The sequence below is a fragment of the Diceros bicornis genome, chromosome 1 (assembly GCF_020826845.1).
Source record: "Diceros bicornis minor isolate mBicDic1 chromosome 1, mDicBic1.mat.cur, whole genome shotgun sequence".
Classification (NCBI taxonomy): Eukaryota; Metazoa; Chordata; class Mammalia; order Perissodactyla; family Rhinocerotidae; genus Diceros; species Diceros bicornis.
Window position 1 is genome coordinate 63,657,502 of NC_080740.1, and position 18,028 is coordinate 63,675,529.

Genomic DNA, 18,028 nt, shown 5'->3' on the forward strand with positions numbered 1-18,028 from the left:
CCAGATGGTAAATATTTTAGGTTTTTGCGGACTATGTACAGTCTCTATCACATTTGCTTCTCCTCCTCTTCCTCTCTCTTCACCTGCCCCGCCCTTCTTCTTTTTCCTTTTTTTCTTTTTAATAACCTTTTAGAACCTTTCACTAACCTTTTTTTTTTTTTTGTGAGGAGATCAGCCCTGTGCTAACATCCGCCAATCCTCCTCTTTTTTTGCTGAGGAAGACGGCCCTGGGCTAACATCTGTGCCCATCTTCCTCCATTTTATATGGGACGCCGCCACAGCATGGCTTGCCAAGCAGTGCGTCGGTGCGCGCCCGGGATCCGAACCAGCGAACCGCGGGCCGCCGCAGCGGAGTGTGAGCACTTAACCGCTTGCGCCACCGGGCCGGCCCCTCACTAACCTTTTAAAAATGTAAAAACCGTTCTTAGCTTACAGGCCATCAAAAACAAGGTGCCTGGGACACATTTGGCCTGAGGGCTATATTTTGCAGATCCCTGGTATATGTTATTGTATTACTTTATATGGTAAATATATGTTAAAAAATGTAAAATAGTACTATATAATATTTAAATAGAATTTTATATATCTTAAAATAAGTGAGTCCAGAAAGGACATTTTAGAAGAAGAATTTTTATTTATATAACTTTTATTTGACAGAGATCTGAGGATATTAAAACCTTCATGAAGAATTCCCTTTAAGTATTTTAATATGAAAGTCTAGGTCAGAAGCTGAAAATTTGAAGTTATAGGGCATCGCTTAAGGGCACAGACAGAACAAGAGCTAAGATATGTTCCTTTACCCCTGGTTAAAGAGAGATTTGACTAGTTTCAAGAGGGAAAGTTATTTATACTAAATATTTGGAATACTTGAGCCATACTTTGGCATTTTTCAAGTAGTGTGTGTCAATTAACTACAAGATTTTTGAACTGTGGTGGTGTGGTTTAACGGTTGTGCTCAGTGGTATAGGGTGGAACTTGATTTTTTTTCCTTTCCTCATTATGAAGGTAATACATGCTTTTCAAGATGTATTTGGCTACAAGTAACAGATAACTTGGAAAATATGGACGTTTATTTTCTTTCTTTTTAAGAAGTCTAGAGGTAGGAAGGTTTTAGGATTAATTCGGAAACTCAGCCACATAGGTTCTTCTCATGTTTTTCCTCTGGCTTTTGTTCTTAGGCTTTTTTTCCCCCATAGAATCAGGATGGCTACAGCAACAAAAATCACGGCCTCTGAAGCAGAATGTCCAAAGGCAGAAAAGGAAGAGTGCCTTTTTTCTGACATTTTTTTAAGAAAATGAGATAACCCTTCCCAGAAAGTATCCTCCTGCCAAAAAAAAGAAACCCTCACACCACTCAGCAGATGTGCCCTCATGTGTCTTAGCCAGAATTGTCACTTACCTATTTCTAAACTAATCCCTGTTGAGGGAGAAGGAGTTAGCACGATTGAATTAAACCAATCATGGTTCGCCATATGATGGTTGGCCAGTGATGAAAATCAGGATCAGGTAGAAAGGAAGGAGGTTAAGTAGTTGTTGGTTAGACAACTAACAGTGTCTTCCATGATGTTCATTGAAGAAAACTTCGAAAGTGTACAGTTATATAGAAAGAAGAAAACAAGAACAATTTTTAAGTACCTCAGATTCCTTTGATACGAAAAAAATTTTTTTTTTTTGTGAGGAAGACCAGCGCTGAGCTAACATCCGATGCCAATCCTCCTCTTTTTTGCCGAGGAAGATTGACCCTGGGCTAACGTCCGTGCCCATTGTCCTCTGCTTTATATGGGATGCCACCACAGCATGGCTCGACAAGCGGTGTGTCGGTGTGCGCCTGGGATCCGAACCTTCGAACCTCGGGCCACCGAAGCAGAGTGCACACATCTAACTGCTGCGCCACCGGGCTGGCCCTGATATGAATTTTTTAGTTTTTATTTTCTAATAGTTATACATGCATATCGTTTGTAGAGTTAAATGAACTTAATAGCCACAATGTTGTTAAACAGTTTCCTGCTCTGTTCTCCCCCGATGTCCACTTTTAACCTTTTAGCTGATTCTTTTGGTATTTTTTTCATTTCTAAATAGTATGATTTTACTGATACTTCTTGATTTTTAAATTTTAAGCATTGTATATTGACTTCCCATTAGTCCTTCTGCTTTCCAGCTTTCCAAGTTTTTTTGGCTTTGTTAATGTTCTTTCTCATTTTCTCTTTTCTTATGGATTTATGCCTTTAAAAAATAAATCACTTTAGTCATTGTATACTATGGATGGTCAGTCAGTCCTCCATCTGTGGCCAGAGAGCCTTTTGAGTCTTAAGAAAGTAAGAGGTTTAGAAGTCTGAGTTTCTATACCCCCAAAAATATTTATGTAATTTATTATAATTTTTGTGTTCTTACGGGCAAGAACCTCTAATTCACCCATTTCTGTCATTCCTGGAACTTCATATAAGGCCACTGAGTACTTCTGCTTTAATTTCTAAAGATATCTCACATATGGGTAGCTTTTTCCCTGTAGCCTCTCTAGACAGGGTTTTTACCCTTTTCCCATCTTCGAAGTGCCTGAAAATATATTTGAGAGTTTTACTGTATATGAAAGTAATACTGTATAGTTAAAAAGTTACCTTTTCTCTGGATTTAACATTCAGAGAAACTTTTCTCAATAGTGCTTCATTGATTGTCCGTCATCAGACCTTGTTAAAAACTTTTAGTAATGATAGATCTTTTGTGAACTACTGATATTTGCTGCCTATTGATGGCTAATTAGGGTGTTTCCCATTTTTTCACTGTCAAAGAATCTTACATACATCTTATTGGATTTGGCATTTTTTTAGTGGAATAATTTGATATGTGGGACAGTCCTGCACATTATAAGACCTTTGGCACCCCTGGCTCCTACCTACTAAATGCCAGTAAGTGCTCTTCAGTCAGTATGATAACCTGAATGCCCCCTAGAGTAACGTTGTTGTCTCCAACTGAGAACCATTGCTTTAGGTTAGTTCGAAGGAGTGAGATGGCTGGATCAAAGGCATGCATATTTAAAATTGTAGTACAGCTTGCCAAGTAACCCTTCAGGAATGTTGTACTAATTTATATGTGTAGTAATGTTGGATGAGAGTACCTATTTGTCCATATCCTCAATAGCACTTGAGTTTTGTTTTTTCATCTTTGCCAGTCACGTTATTGATGAATGAGGACTGGAACAGATTTGGCATCAGTTTCTGATCTGGGAAAATGGCTGGGCTAGATGAATTTCTCTTTGAGTAACTTCTACCTCTAAGGTTCCAAGTACCTCTAAGTTACTGCATATAACTTTTCGTTGATGCTATGTAATTGACTTGCTCATATTTACGTATATATTCTTATATATTAATATTTTATTTAAAATATTTTATTTTTTGGAGCAACACACATATACAAAGTGTAAAAGAAATAAAAGTGTATACAATGAAAACTAAGATTTCTTTCTGCTTCCAGTCACTCAGTTCCACTCCCCATAGGCAATTACTGTTACCTATTTCTCACGTATCTTCTTGAAGATATTATCTCTTTATGTATATATTATTTGATCTCTCTTTTACACAAATGGTGGTGTGTTGTACAACACTATTGCATATGCACTTTTCACTTAATATGTATTAGATTTTTATTAGAGATTATTCTATACTAGTGCTTTATTGTTTATTCTTCTGTATGGTGTTGCTTTATTCTTTTTGATGGCTACATGGTATTTCATTGCATAAATGTACCCTACGAGATTTAAACAATCCCATATTGATGGACATCTAACTTTGCCCCAATATTTCATTATTTCAAGCCATATTATAGATCTGCATGTGAGAGAATGTATGTGTGTATAGAAATAGTAGATATTTTAATAGATATGTGACATTTTAAGAGGCTAGTCCTAAATTTTTAAAAGTATTTTTTTTTTGGTAAGATTAGCTCTGAGCTAACATCTGTGCCAGTCTTCCTCTATTTTGTATGTGGGACACCGCCACAGCATGGCTTGATGTGTGGTGTGTAGGTCCATGCCCAAGATCCGAACCTTCAAGCCCCAGGCTGCCGAAGTAGAGCACGAGAACTTAACCACTGCTCTACTGGACTGGCTCCTAAAAGTATTTTTTAATAAAAAATTAATTCATGCAAATGGTTAAAAAATATGGTTAATAAAAAGTAAAAATATCCCCTCTTTTCTTAATCTCTGCCTACTCTTTAAAGGTACTCACTATTCTTAGATCTCTTTATAGGAAAAACATTATGAATATGGGAATACATACATAAAGTCTTTCACTAAAAAAAATTTACCAAAATGGGATTATATTATTAACACAGGGATGCATTCCAAACCTTGCTTTTTAAACATAAATATATTAGCTATTTGGTATTTTCTTAACATTATAAAGATAATACTCAATTTAAGATGTTTATTAAACTATACCAATTAGAAACATATAGTTCAATGATTTATCAGAAGGAGTACTCCCATATACCTACTCCTCAGATCAAGAAATAGAACATTCCTGGCATCCCAGAAGCCCCCTCCTGCCCCCTTTTGGTTACTATCTTCTCTCCTCCTCAAAAAAGTAACTATTAACCTCACCTTATGGTAATCACTTCCTTGCTTTCTTTATATAGTCAGTCCTAATTATTCATGGGTTCCATATTTGCAAATTCATTTACCCACTAAAATTTACTTTCAACCTCAAAATCAATACTTGAGATGCTTTCATGGTCATTTTCAGACATGCAGAGCTGTGAAAAATTTGACTCGATTGATGTACATGTACATTCCCAGCTGAGGTCAAATAAGGTGACACTGCCTTCTTGTTTCAGCTCTCATACTGTAAAGAAGTGTCCTTTTCCCAGTCTATTTAGTGCCACATTTTTCTCATTTTTGTGCTTTTCGTTGGTAATTTCACTATTGAAAATGGCCACTTCAGTAGTTCTGAAGTGCTGTGTCATATTTCTAAGTTCAAGAAGGCTGTGGTATGCCTTATGGTGAAGATACATGTGTTACAGAAGCTTTGTTCAGCCTTGAGTTATCATGCTTTTGGCTGTGACTTTGATGTTAATGAATCAACAATATATCTTAAATAAGGTGTCTTCAAACATAAAACAAGTTTGTGTATTGATCAACTTGGATGAAAATGTTTTGATCAGAGGCTCATAGGAACCTAACCCTCTATTTCCCCTAGGAGCAATTGTTCAGTATTAAGTGCTTGCAGTGAATTTGATATAACTTCTGCAAATAATGAGAATCAACTGTAGTTTTATCACCTAAATGTGAATTCCTAAATATTGTAGTATTATACTGCCTATTTTAAAAAATTTGTATGAATGGAACTGCACAGTATACATTCTGTTGTGTCTGTTTCTTTTTGCTTTCTTTTGTGAGATTCATGTTGTTACGTATAACAGTAGTTTGCCATTTTTATTGCTGTATAATTTTCACTTGTAGAAATATACCACAATTTATTTTTCCGTTCTCCTGTTGATAGGTATTTGGGTTATTTCCACTTTAATTTTATGAACAGTGTTGCCATGAACATTCTTATAGATGTCTTTTAGTATATATGCGTTCACAGTTCTGTTGAGTATACATGAATTGTTGAGTGAACTGCATCTGTTTTATTAGTTTAGATTCCTACTAGTACTGTGTGAGAGTTCCTAACTTGGTATTATTAAAATACCCCTTTATTCTAATTACTAATCTTTTTTGTTATAAGTTAGTGGGAGCTATATATTCTTAGTTCCCAACTGCATGCAAATTAAATTTCTAATTCTTCCTTCAATGATATTATGCAATACATTTAATACCTTAAAATTACTTTTGGAGGACAGAACTGCTACCTTCTTTGGAGGACAACCTGGTTAATACAGGTTAAAAATATTGCTTTTTCTAATTATAAAAGTAATATATCTTTATTTAAAAATTCAAATAAATAATATCTAAGGATCTAATGTATAACATGGTGACTGTAGTTGATAACACTGTATTGTATAATTGAAATTTGCTAAGAGAGTAGAACTTAAATGTTCTCACAAAAAAAGGTAAATGTATGAGGTGATGGATGTGTTAATTTGATTAATTAACTTGAAGGGGGGCATCCCCTCAGTAAAGCTGGAAAGAAGAGTTCACATAATACAGAAATGAACAAAATAAACAGTGAAAAAGTCTTTCTATAATTGGGCTATGTGTTAAGGGATAGAGGATGTCTATTACACCCATTACCTGATTTTTTTCCCCCAGGTTTATTGAGATATAAGTGACATATAACATTGTATTAGTTTAAGATGTACAATGTAATGATTTGGTGTATGTATATATTGTGAAATGCTTACTAAAATAAGTTTAGTTAACATCCATTACTTCACATAGTTAACGATTTTTTTTCTTGTGATGAGAACTTTTTTAACTATTTGATTTTTATTTTTTATTTATTTTTAAAGATTTTATTTATTTATTTATATTCCCCCCAAAGCCCCAGTAGATAGTTGTATGTCATAGCTGCACATCCTTCTAGTTGCTATATGTGGGACACGGCCTCAGTATGGCCGGAGAAGCGGTGCGTCGGTGCGCGCCCAGGATCAGAACCCGGGCGCCAGCAGCGGAGCGCGCGCACTTAACCACTAAGCCACGGGGCAGGCCCCTATCTGATTTTTAAAAGATGGTAAATGTGTATTTGGATAGGGCCGTTTTGATACCTTAGTTCAGTATGTCCCACGAGTCAACATGTTTGGTGTCAGGTTATAAACATTCAGCCCGCACAAGGGATAATGAGAATTTTTCCTTAGATCACAGGCCGATATCTATTCAAACAGTAATTGACTGGTTATGGATCTGGCCTAATGTACGCTCTGACTATACAGTAATCTGAGTGTTCTGTGGAAATATTTGGCAAACAGATGCTTCATGAGGTTTATCAGTATTTTTTGAGAAAAACTGGAGTGAAACCCCAAATTTAAAGAACCCCTTCTGTTACGTTTTTCAGGACTGAACCAAGAATTGGGGATATTCTACGGTCCAGCACTGTTGATAGGAAAACTGCAGGAATGACTGAGCTTTCACTTGCACAAAACTTTGGGTCCCTGTTCTTTTGTCTCTGTGGCTTTGTCTTTAAAATTCAAGTTTTGCTTTCTCTTGCTGAAATTTGCTGGGGAGGAAAAAAAATGTTTAGATGGTAATACCAAGAAAAACATTTGAAACTGAGCAGTTTTACCTTGAGTTAAGATAGTAGGTGTTTTAATTAACATTTGTTGAATGCATAGATGAGTTGAGGAGTATTTATCATTGTTTATAGCATTTCAGAAGAGGAAGTAGGAATAGCTTTATCAGATATAGGTGGGGCTATAAGAAATGTCATGAGATAAGTAGACAATTAAAAAAAAATTATGTAGGGGCCGGCCCTGTGGCTTAGCAGTTAAGTGCGCATGCTCTGCTACTGGCAGCCTGGGTTCGGATCCCGGGCGCGCACCGACGCACCGCTTCTCTGGCCATGCTGAGGCCGCGTCCCACATACAGCAACTAGAAGGATGTGCAGCTATGACATACAACTATCTACTGGGGCTTTGGGGTGGGGGAGGAAAGGAGGAGGATTGGCAATAGATGTTAGCTCAGAGCTGGTCTTCCTCAGCAAAAAGAGGAGGATTAGCATGGATGTTAGCTCAGGGCTGATCTTCCTCACAAAAAATAAAAATAAAAAAAATAAATAAAGAAAAAATTATGTATATTTTTAAGGTTTCAGTCTAAATATGTAGATTATCAAAGCCAAAGGCCAATAATTGTATTAAAACAGTATTTGTTATCCTCATCATGACTTTTCTAAGTAGAATGGCTATATGATTTATCATCCAAACGAAGACAGAGCCTAAAATTTACATGACACATATAAATCGTGGACTCTCCTGGGCAAATCAGTACATATGGTCCTCTAATTAAAAGGGACTTCACTGTTTTTTAGACAGAATTGTCCCATTTGCAACAACATGGATGGACCTGGAGGGTATTATGTTAAGCGAAATAAGCCAGACGGAGAAAGACAAACACCACATGATTTCACTCATATGTGGAAGATAAAGTAACACACAGAGAGAACAGTTTGGTGGTTAGCAGGGGGAAGGGAGTGGGGGGTGAGGAACAAGGGGTGAAGGGACACGTTTACCTGGTGATTGACAAACAATGTACCACTGAAATTTCACAGTTATCAACTATTATGACATCAATAAAAATTTTAAAAAAAGAGACTTCACTGTTTTTTAGCTCTCATTGGAGGTTTGTTTGTAGATCCACTTGAACAGATTTCCCCCCCAAGTCATTACGTTTTTTAAATAGCACGCAATTTGAAGAAGTCATTAGTACATGTGGGTACAAACTTGTGTGTTCTTCTAAAATCTATTTTAGGCTGCAAACCAAGGGTCAAAATTCAAAGACCGTCGGCTACAAATATCATGGCACAAGGCCAAGGTGCCTTCTGTATCCACCGAGACTGAGGAAGAAGAAGTCAAGGAGGAGGTAAATTTAATGATTGAAAATAAGAGTTGAATTAGATTGTTTACCGATTATATATTTTTCTTGACATTAAATAGTTTAAATTGAAATATAAATATTGAGTTCTTTCATGCATGCACTTAGTTAAGACTAGTCTAGAAGTTTATTAAAGAATCAGAATGGGTGCAGAAATACAAGAAGCTCTTTTGGGGGTTATTTTCTGGTGTAAGAGAGACTATTCTTTTTTATTTGCATTTATTTTGGTTTTATTTGGGATCTAGAAATTTTTATTCTGGTTAATGAGGACATGAATTACATGAACAAATTAAATCTCAGCTGGTTGTTTTAGCTTTTCGTGTATTCACATTTCATAAATAATAGATTTGAGTTGCTTATTTTCCTTCTATGTACAGTTGGTTAAAATGAGAGTGTAAGGAAGTCGGACATAAGAGAGAAAAATAGGAAAACCAAGGACTTAAATATAATACAAGTGCTAAATAATCAGCCTCTTGACATATGTGAAAATTATTTTTCCTTTTTTTCCTGTATTTCTAATTCATTTATTGAAATGGACATTTAACCAACATTGCAAGTTATTCCTGATTCATCATAATTTTGTTTTTCTTGTGAGGAAGATCAGCCCTGAGCTAACATCCATGCCAATCCTCCTCTTTTTGCTGAGGAAGACGGGCTCTGAGCTAACATCTATTGCCAATCCTCCTCCTTTTTTTTTCCCTTCTTCTCCCCAAAGCCCCAGTAGATAGTTATATGTCGTAGTTACACATCCTTCTAGTTGCTGTATGTGGGACGCTGCCTCAGCATGGCTGGACAAGCGGTGCGTTGGTGCGTGCCTGGGATCCGAACCCGGGCTGCCAGTAGCGGAGAACGCGCACTTAACTGCTAAGCCATGGGGCTGGCCCCCATAATTTTGGTTTTAAAGGTTGTTTGGCATTTATGATTGATCGAGAATCTTCTGACCATATGGATAATTTTATATAACAAAAACAGAAACATATCTTATGTTAAAAAAGAAAAAGAAAAGAAAAATCTTGCTATTTTGGGAATGTTTGTAGATATTTCTGCTTTGTGTAATATTTCACATTTTTATGTAAGATTTGGAATGTCAGTGTCATGGGGACGTTAGTATATTCTCCCCTCACAAATAATTGGATATTAAAGGAAAGGCTTAGGAGTTTGAATGGTCATTTATCTTCCTCATTTTTAAGTTAATGGAATAAAATTAATTTTATCAAAAACATATTTCATAGATATTTTTTCTTTTATTTCCCCTACTAAAAGTTCATATATTATTTATTTTCTTGATGATATCAGAATGGAAATCTATTAAAACTAGCAAAATTAGTAGGGGAGAAGAATATATATACATTTAAAAAAATGTTTTGGGTTTTTTTGCCCTGAAAGATACTCTGAGTACATCAGTTATAAATCCAGCCTGGGCTTTGTATACTAGCCTATTTGTCCTTTGGCCTAAAAAGTATTTTACTTAACTTTCTTGTACCACTAAACAGATTTTACCCTCTCTTTCTTCAGGAAACAGAAACCTCAGATTTGTTTTTGCATGATGACGACGACGAAGATGAAGATGAATATGAGTCTCGTTCGTGGCGAAGATGAAATCTGATGCGAGCTGTATAATTTTTAGGAATATTGTTTAGAAGAACAACTTTTTAAAATTATTTAAGGAAGTCAATGAGCCAAAAAAATTTTTTTTTATTTTTCTTTTCAACACAGTAGGTTTAAGGACAGCAAGTTTACTATTTAAACACATCTCGTAACTGTTCATGATATTAAAACACCAAAGGCCTAGTGACTTTTACACAGTTGTGAAGATCCACAGGAATGACATGGATAATCTCTAGAGCCTTATCTTCCACACCACCTGTTTTTGTTGCTATTGGTGTTGGATTATGTAAATGACAGGGTGTTCAAAAATTTTATTTTGGATTATAATCTGCTGATAAAATTTCATTAAATGTCAAAATCGCCTGAATCTCTTAACTCTCAACTATTATGGATGGGTCGTCAGATAGTAGGAGATATTTGTAATTAAAATACCCTTTTGCTTTCAAGAGTTGTCTTGGAAGGAAAGTAAATTTATTTTAATTTTTTTACTGTGGAGAAGCCCAATTTGTATTCAATCTAAATTTTGGGAGGGATTTTTATGTGCAGTAGTAAGTACTATTTTAGTGTAAATCATAACAAACTCGGTGTCCTTAAATGCTGTAAGGCAATAGTAGCTAGCTCCATGATATTTCCATTCTGTCATCATATTAACTCTCCTGGACTGCTGCTACTGATCCTTAGTTTGCTTTGAAATTAGTGAGCATTGGTTTAGTTGGTCCTTTTTTTTTTGTTTTAACATTCTCGGCATATAAAAGGCTTTCACCTATTGCCCTTTTCTCATCCCCATTTTCTTTCTCCTGCCTTTTTATTAATAGGCTTGACTTACCCATTATTGAGATAAGTGATTCTTTTGGGCCGCCAAAAGTCAGTCCCCAATAAAAAATTTAAACCAGCACCTTGATAAATAATTGATGTTTTGATGAGAATAATGGAAGGATTTGTGGGGGAGAAAGAGTCACCAGCTTTTTTTTTTCTTTTTTAAAGCTTCAATGTAGTTACTAGTTACACAAAAGGGTTAAAAAGTGTTTGAAATTCTTTTCCTAAATTTAAACCATGATGGTGAGGTGACTGGGGGTAGGGTGGGGTGGGGTGTGGTAGGGGGATGGGTGTGCTAGTATTAAATGGGAGTCATAACTTGACTTTGATCAGATAACCTTATATTTTCATAATTTTGTAGCTTGTTGCTATTCATGAACATATGCATCCTTCAGTAGACAGTTTCCTTCACTGTGTGCATTTTTACTGTACACTGTATAGAGTAGAGTATCTGTTAAGTAAAATATATGTGTAAATTTATGTCCTTGTGTTCTGAATGTTAGATGGAAAAGCAGAGGAGCAACACTACACTGTATTGACCCCTGGGGAAATAAAATGATTAATGTACATAGGATATCACTTTTTCAAGGATATACACATCTGTGTTTTTATATATGTGTGGTGTGAAAATATGAAACTTCCTGTTGGCTTCAGAAGGTTCTTGGTGATCACTATATCAAGGATTTTGTTTCTTGAGGTAAAGACTGTTTCTCAGAATAGAAACTATTCACTAAGAAACTTAAAACCATCAGGACTCTAGATTTACTTAGCTTAGAAGTTAAATCCCACGTTCTGATTATCTTTTCTCCTCTACATATTTTCCTGGAATGATGTGTCAAACCAGGATCGTTTTTAAGTTCATGTAATTTTCCCTTCATAATAATAAGGACTTCCTCTTTCTAGGCTATTATTATATTTCTGATAACACTGAAGCTAAAATAAGCTTATAAAAGAAGGAAAACATTACAATGGGGTACCTAGAATAAGCAATCTTGCTCCTTCCTCCTCCATCATCTCTAATGAAATTTTCTTGATGTCTGTGGCTCAGTCGGTATATATTTTGAAAGATTCATTGTGGTGAATATTTTGAGTCCTGACAGTTTAAACGTGATAGAGGGAACAAAGGATTTATATATTTTTTGTACAAAGTTTTTTCTTAAACTGTATAATTTTGTAAATAATTTGTTTGGTTTTTTTGTGTACTAAAACTACCAGCGTATAGATTTCAATAAGAATTGTTGTATTTTTGTATTTGGAAACTGAAAATTACAGTAAATTAATGGAGCTGTAAGAAAATTTTCAGTAGACTGACAGTTCAACAGAATGAGATTCCTTTTCATATGATTTTTTAACCTCAAAATTGATATCAGACTCTTAGTACAGAGAGTTGAGGATTTGTTTGACTTTTTAGTTATTTGGGGAGAAGGGATGCAAGAGATGGGTATGAAACTGAAGATAGATAGATTCTTTTTCCAGTAAGATTTGAGGCCCTTTGTATAGAACTTAAGTTTTCAGTACACTCTAAATAGGACTAAAATACTTAAAAAAAATTCTTTCTAAGAATTCTAAAACGTTTGACTCTTAAAAATGAATTAAAAATGTGGGTTAAATATAATGTTAGAAAATTTGAGTTAAATTTAGCATAAAATAGTTGAACATATATTTTTTTTTCTTTGGGATTTTTTACCCTCATCCTCAAATTCCCGAGCATTAGAATTTCTCTTAAAAGTGAGTAACTACCATGACTTGTTTTCTTGTCATCTTTATTTACAGAAATAACATATTCTTTTTAATGTGTATGACATCTTTATAAGTAGCTGATGAGCAATAACAACCACCAATCTGCCTCCATCACCCTGGTTTACTAGTGGATTGCTGCCCAAGCTTAAAAAGGTAACCCCAGGGAATACAGAACTTCCCTCAATTTCTTCGTGTTATAACATTGGAAAAACATTGATAAATTGGAAAACAGTCTTGTTAGAGTGAAAAAAGTCCATGATGATGGATCATTATTTCAAAAAGAAGAAAAAAATCATGTGAAAAGGAATAGTGGTTCCTCTTGATGTATAGTATGCCTGTATTATAGTTTTTACGAAATTGTGAACTTGTGTAATAGTATAATAGGAGATATTGTTGAATTTCTAACTGTTTATACATTTAAATTCATATATGTAATGTTTGTTTTATCGATTACAATCTGAATTTCTAAGAAGCATGTTGACTTTTGCAATAAAGATGCAATATGGAATGGTTCACAATTGGAAAAAAAAGAAAAAAAAGATAAAAATATTACAAATTTAGAAGAATTTGGAAAATTTATGAACCATTCCAAAAATTATAACAATCACCAAAAGAGCTGTAATTCTGGCTTGTTCTGGAAAGAAAGAAAATGTGTGTGTATGCTTGCTTGTGTGTGAGAGTGCGAGTTGTGGATATGCGTGTGTGTTTTATGTTTGGTTCACGTACATGAGAGAATGCCACTCAATATGAATTTGCGTACTGAAGTCACTGGCTATTAAAACTTCTGTAGAATAACTCCCTCAACGGGATAGTCTTGAAAAGAGAAGGGTGTTAAAGTGTTACTTGTAAGTAACCTTTGATAGCCATATCTCTTTGTTCATGGATGGGTCTTGGTATCCCAGATATAAAGCACAAACAATTTTATGAAAGCAATTATTTTAATATTATCTTGAGGATATTAATTAATTAGTATGCCTACCAACAATAAGAAGGACATTTCCCTTACGTGGAATAGAGAGAAGGGAAAGAACACCTTGAAGAGATGACCTGAAGACACATCAGTTCTAATTGTGATGAATATTCATAACAAATAATGGGAGAAGGATGTGATCTTACACACTAAAGACTGGGCGGTGATGGGAAAGGGAAATATATCACTCCGGCACCTACCTTTTAAAAATTGCTTTTCTTATAAAATTCCCCTTCAAATGGTTGTGCATTGTCTAAGAAGGGTCATTCTTAAATCTCAGCTTATACAGCAAAATACTAAAGAATAGGAATGGATTTCATTTTCATTCTTTTCAAATAACAGATTTTATCTGCATTTTATGAATTAGGTAAATGGCAAATAAGCTCTGTTTGACCATTTGTTTTGAATAGATGATAATTTATCTTATATATGGTTATTATTAGCATTAGTTCTGGGACTTTTTTGGGGACAAGCATAATTCTGAATATAGTTATATCTGTTTAATAGTAACGAATCAAATATTTTACTAAAATGAAGCTCTAACAGAAATCATTGGTTTTATGTGAAGTTTTTACTGATTTTGATGTAAATTATTCTAAAGCCAAGGATAAATTTTGAATTATGACCACCAGTGTACTATCTAGTCTGGATCTAATGATGTTACAATAAACACAAGATAGGAATGTGTATGTCAACGTATGGGGTCGTTTTAGGTGACAAAGCTAGGGTTGCTTTAAACAAGTGGAGCAAGATTATCTTCTCGGGCAGACCTCTGCCCGTTTTGTATCATTTTTAGTTTCAAAGATCTATTTGACGGGCCAACCAACACTAACTCAAAAAAAAAAAAAAGCTACATACTACTGTCGCATGTGTTAGGAATCACCTTCATTTATGCTAAATTGATTTTATTGCCAAGTGATCTCTCTTCAGGATCATCTACCATTTGGCCCCTTACCTGGTTCTGCAATCGACCTTAGGTTAACTAACCCATCCTAGCGTTCTGAGATAGGCAACTTGATACAGGTGAAATTAAGCTCAGAATAGTGTTTGATGATTCTTTGCAAGATATTTGTAGTTTGAGTCTACTTTTTTCTTAGGCTTCTGCAAACAAGACTTTTCTTTTTGGCAGTGGTGGTCATTAAGCATGGTAGACATTAGTGTTACTTTTTGTTTGTATTTATATTATCTTTTTTCTGTGAAAGAGGAGCAAGGGAAGAAGGCCCTAATCTAATAGCCTATTAGCTTGTTTCTAATTAAAATAAGCCTGTATTTCCTACATCACTTCAGTTTTCTAACCACTTCATAGAGTTCTACTACTTGGATATAGTGATCCATTAGTTCTTAGAATAATAGAGTTGGGGTAATGGTTTAGTACGTGATTGTTCAAAATTATTTGTTCTTCAGTCAGTTCTTTGGTGAGGAGTAGGGGTGCGGAAACAAGCCTTTTAGTCACCTAGCCACGTTTCTGTTAAGTTCTCAGCACTGCTTAGTAAAAACCTCATGAAAGTTAGTGTCTTGTTGACAGTTTTCTCAAGTTCTTGTGATTCCATCTCTTCTTAGTTTGCCCCCAGACAACTATTATTGTGAGATATTGATACATTTCTCCCGATTTTAAATTAAATAAGGGCTAATATAGACCTTGCCAGATTATTTGGGTCTCTTGAGGATGATTTGGCTTCATGATTGAGGCTGCACACATGTTCAGTTTGAGTTCTTAGACCAAACACGGCCTATATCTGTGTAAACATCGGTTCCTGAATAAACTTGGGCTGTGGTTCCTGAACCACCCTCCAACAAAAGGAGGATTTGTTTACTGTAGGATTCAAGTTTTTAACATTTAGAGCCTGTAGGGGGCTCCAGAAGGCAAAATTTAGTCTGCCTTAGAGCAGTGACTGAATCTTTTTTCACAGCAACTCACAGTGAAAAACACATTTTGCATTGCGATCCAGCATACACACACACACACACACACACACACCCCAAACCAAAGTTTACCAAACAAAACTTGCCCTTACTACCCAATATGCCCCTGATATTTTTTATTCTATTAAAAATTCCTGTCAGGGCCTACTATTTGGCTTCAAAATTACAGTTTGGGCCCAGCCCCGTGGCTTAGTGGATAAGTGCGTGCGCTCCGCTGCTGGCGGCCGGGGTTCGGATCCTGGGTGCGCACCGACGCACTGCTTCTCGGGCCATGCTGAGGCCGCGTCCCACATACAGCAACTAGAAGGATGTGCAACTATGACGTACAACTATCTACTGGGGCTTTGGGGGAAAAAAATAAATAAAAATTATAAAAAAGAAAATTGTAGTTTGGAAAACACTAGCCTGTTGAGTTGCAGAGTGACTTGCATTTTAAAATCCTTCACTTTCTTGCTATGACGTTGTCAATACTCTTTTGAGTATAAAATAATAAACTTATCTTCTATGTTTTGTTTGGAGAAGTAGTCTGGAGTCTGAAATTGGCCTTTAGTCTAAAATATTGTATACACCAACATCTTTGTTGATTGATTACTTGGTGCTCTTGAACATGGAAGTATTTTATAGTTTTTAATTTTTAAAATAGACAAATGTGAGTGACTTTTTAAAACTTGCCTGCAGTTTTATATTTTTGTCATTCATCCTGGGAAGAGAGTGGGATACTGGTATATTGATGCTACTTTTTATGAAATTCAAATCACTTTGCAGAAATTATATATATATAAAAAAAGACCTGCCTGTGAAGTCCATACAACTACAAAAATTTAGTGTCTGTGAATTGATAAAAGGTTATTTGGCTTTGAATTTCATTTTACATTTAGAGTTCACCTTAGCTATCAGCCATTCAAAACAAACCAAGTTTGATATCTCTGTGAGGAAATTGTACATATTCTAACATTGTGCCATTGAATTTCACCCTTTTCAAACACATTTCCCTGTAGGTTTATAGGAGACATTGATAAACTCCCATGTCAAAAATAATTACCTAATCCTTCCCACTTTTCGTAAACCTGGGCAAGTGTGTCATTTGTATTTTTACATGCCTGAACTTTTCCAGTTTCTAAAATGTAAAGAGAAAGATTAGGAACATGTTGATGAGAATGTTGCCATGTCTTCAGAAATCCACAGAAGAAAACCATTACGTCTGCAAAGTAGTGAAATTAGCACTAACCATGGAAATATAAGTTATTTGTACATTTCAGTGTTTCTATCCTCTAGTCTATGTATGTTCCTTTTGGGATCCCTTAAGCAATAAAACTTGACTTTCCTGTAATACCAGTAGAGTAAATATTTTCCATTAAACTGGCTGATAATTTTAAACTATTCACTTTTTAAAAACAATAACTGGCATGCATTGAGTGCAGACTGTGTACCAGGTCATGGCTCAGAAGTTTGCCTGCATTCTGTGCTTGCAGCAGCCTTTTGAAGGAGGTGCTCTTACCTCCCTTGTTCAGCTTTGAAAACTGAGTTTTGGGGAGATTAAGTGGCTTCCTGGAGGTCACACGGCCTGTAGTGGTGGGACCAGGATTTGAACACGGGTCTGACTGCAGAGCTCGTGCTCTTAACCTCTGTGCTCTGCTGCTTCTAATAAAATGGAATATTGCAAGTCTGTAGAATGTCATTGGTCTTTTTTATTAGTGTTGGTCAAACACTGCCATGCTGACTCCATCTCTCTCATCTGCCTTGGATTAGGGCCAGGCTCCCTTGGGGAGCAACACTGTGTTTTTAGGTAGTGTATTGGAAACCATAGAGAACAGTGTTTATATATGCTAATTTGTGGGGAAACATTTTAAAGTAATAATTTTCTGTGACCTCCATAATGTACAGCCAGCCAATTTGATACATTTCACAATGATTTGGCTATATCGTAACCTATGTTTATTTTATTTTCAATTTTATCTCAAATATTTTCCCTGTAGCAAACTAAGTTATGATAATCTTGCAGTATTTCTACCTGGCTTCTTTGTGTTTTTCAATATTTCTGGTGCCTTCTTCCTTTTAATCTTGGCATTAAAAAAATCGTGTTGTACATAAATAAGTTTACATGCTTTAATTTAATGATGTTTTCATATAGTATACTGAATTTTCTAGGCAGAATGTGCTGAGAATAGCAGTGTTCGTTTATAGTTATGTTTATGCCATAGATTCTTTGATAGAATATGTTCTCAGTGAATAAAACTGATGTTCATGTCATGGTTCTATTGTTTATAGAGTTATTTGATTTTATACATGTTCAGATTTCTTATGTTAATAATGTCATTCTAAATCCTTGTGGATTTCTAATTATAGCTATTTTGGCAACTATGAAATGTTTATTGACTACTAATGTTACGGTAATAATTGTCATCTGCAAAAAAAAAAAAAAAAAAAAGAAGGAAAAGAAGATGTAAGCACCC

The 18,028-nt window shown here is 35.2% G+C and overlaps 1 protein-coding gene across 5 annotated transcripts in view; it reads left to right on the forward strand.

Moving 5' to 3' along the window:
* The window catches only part of RBM27 (RNA binding motif protein 27), a 70,705-nt gene extending 59,686 nt beyond the window's left edge, over positions 1–11,019 (forward strand). For all 5 annotated transcript variants that reach the window (XM_058543289.1, XM_058543313.1, XM_058543303.1 and 2 more), the window contains 2 exons: positions 8,396–8,506; positions 10,034–11,019. In XM_058543289.1, coding sequence (XP_058399272.1) covers positions 8,396–8,506; positions 10,034–10,117 — 195 coding nt within the window. In that variant the 3' untranslated portion in view covers positions 10,118–11,019. The remainder of the gene's footprint in view (positions 1–8,395; positions 8,507–10,033) is intronic.
* Positions 11,020–18,028: the final 7,009 nt, after the last annotated feature.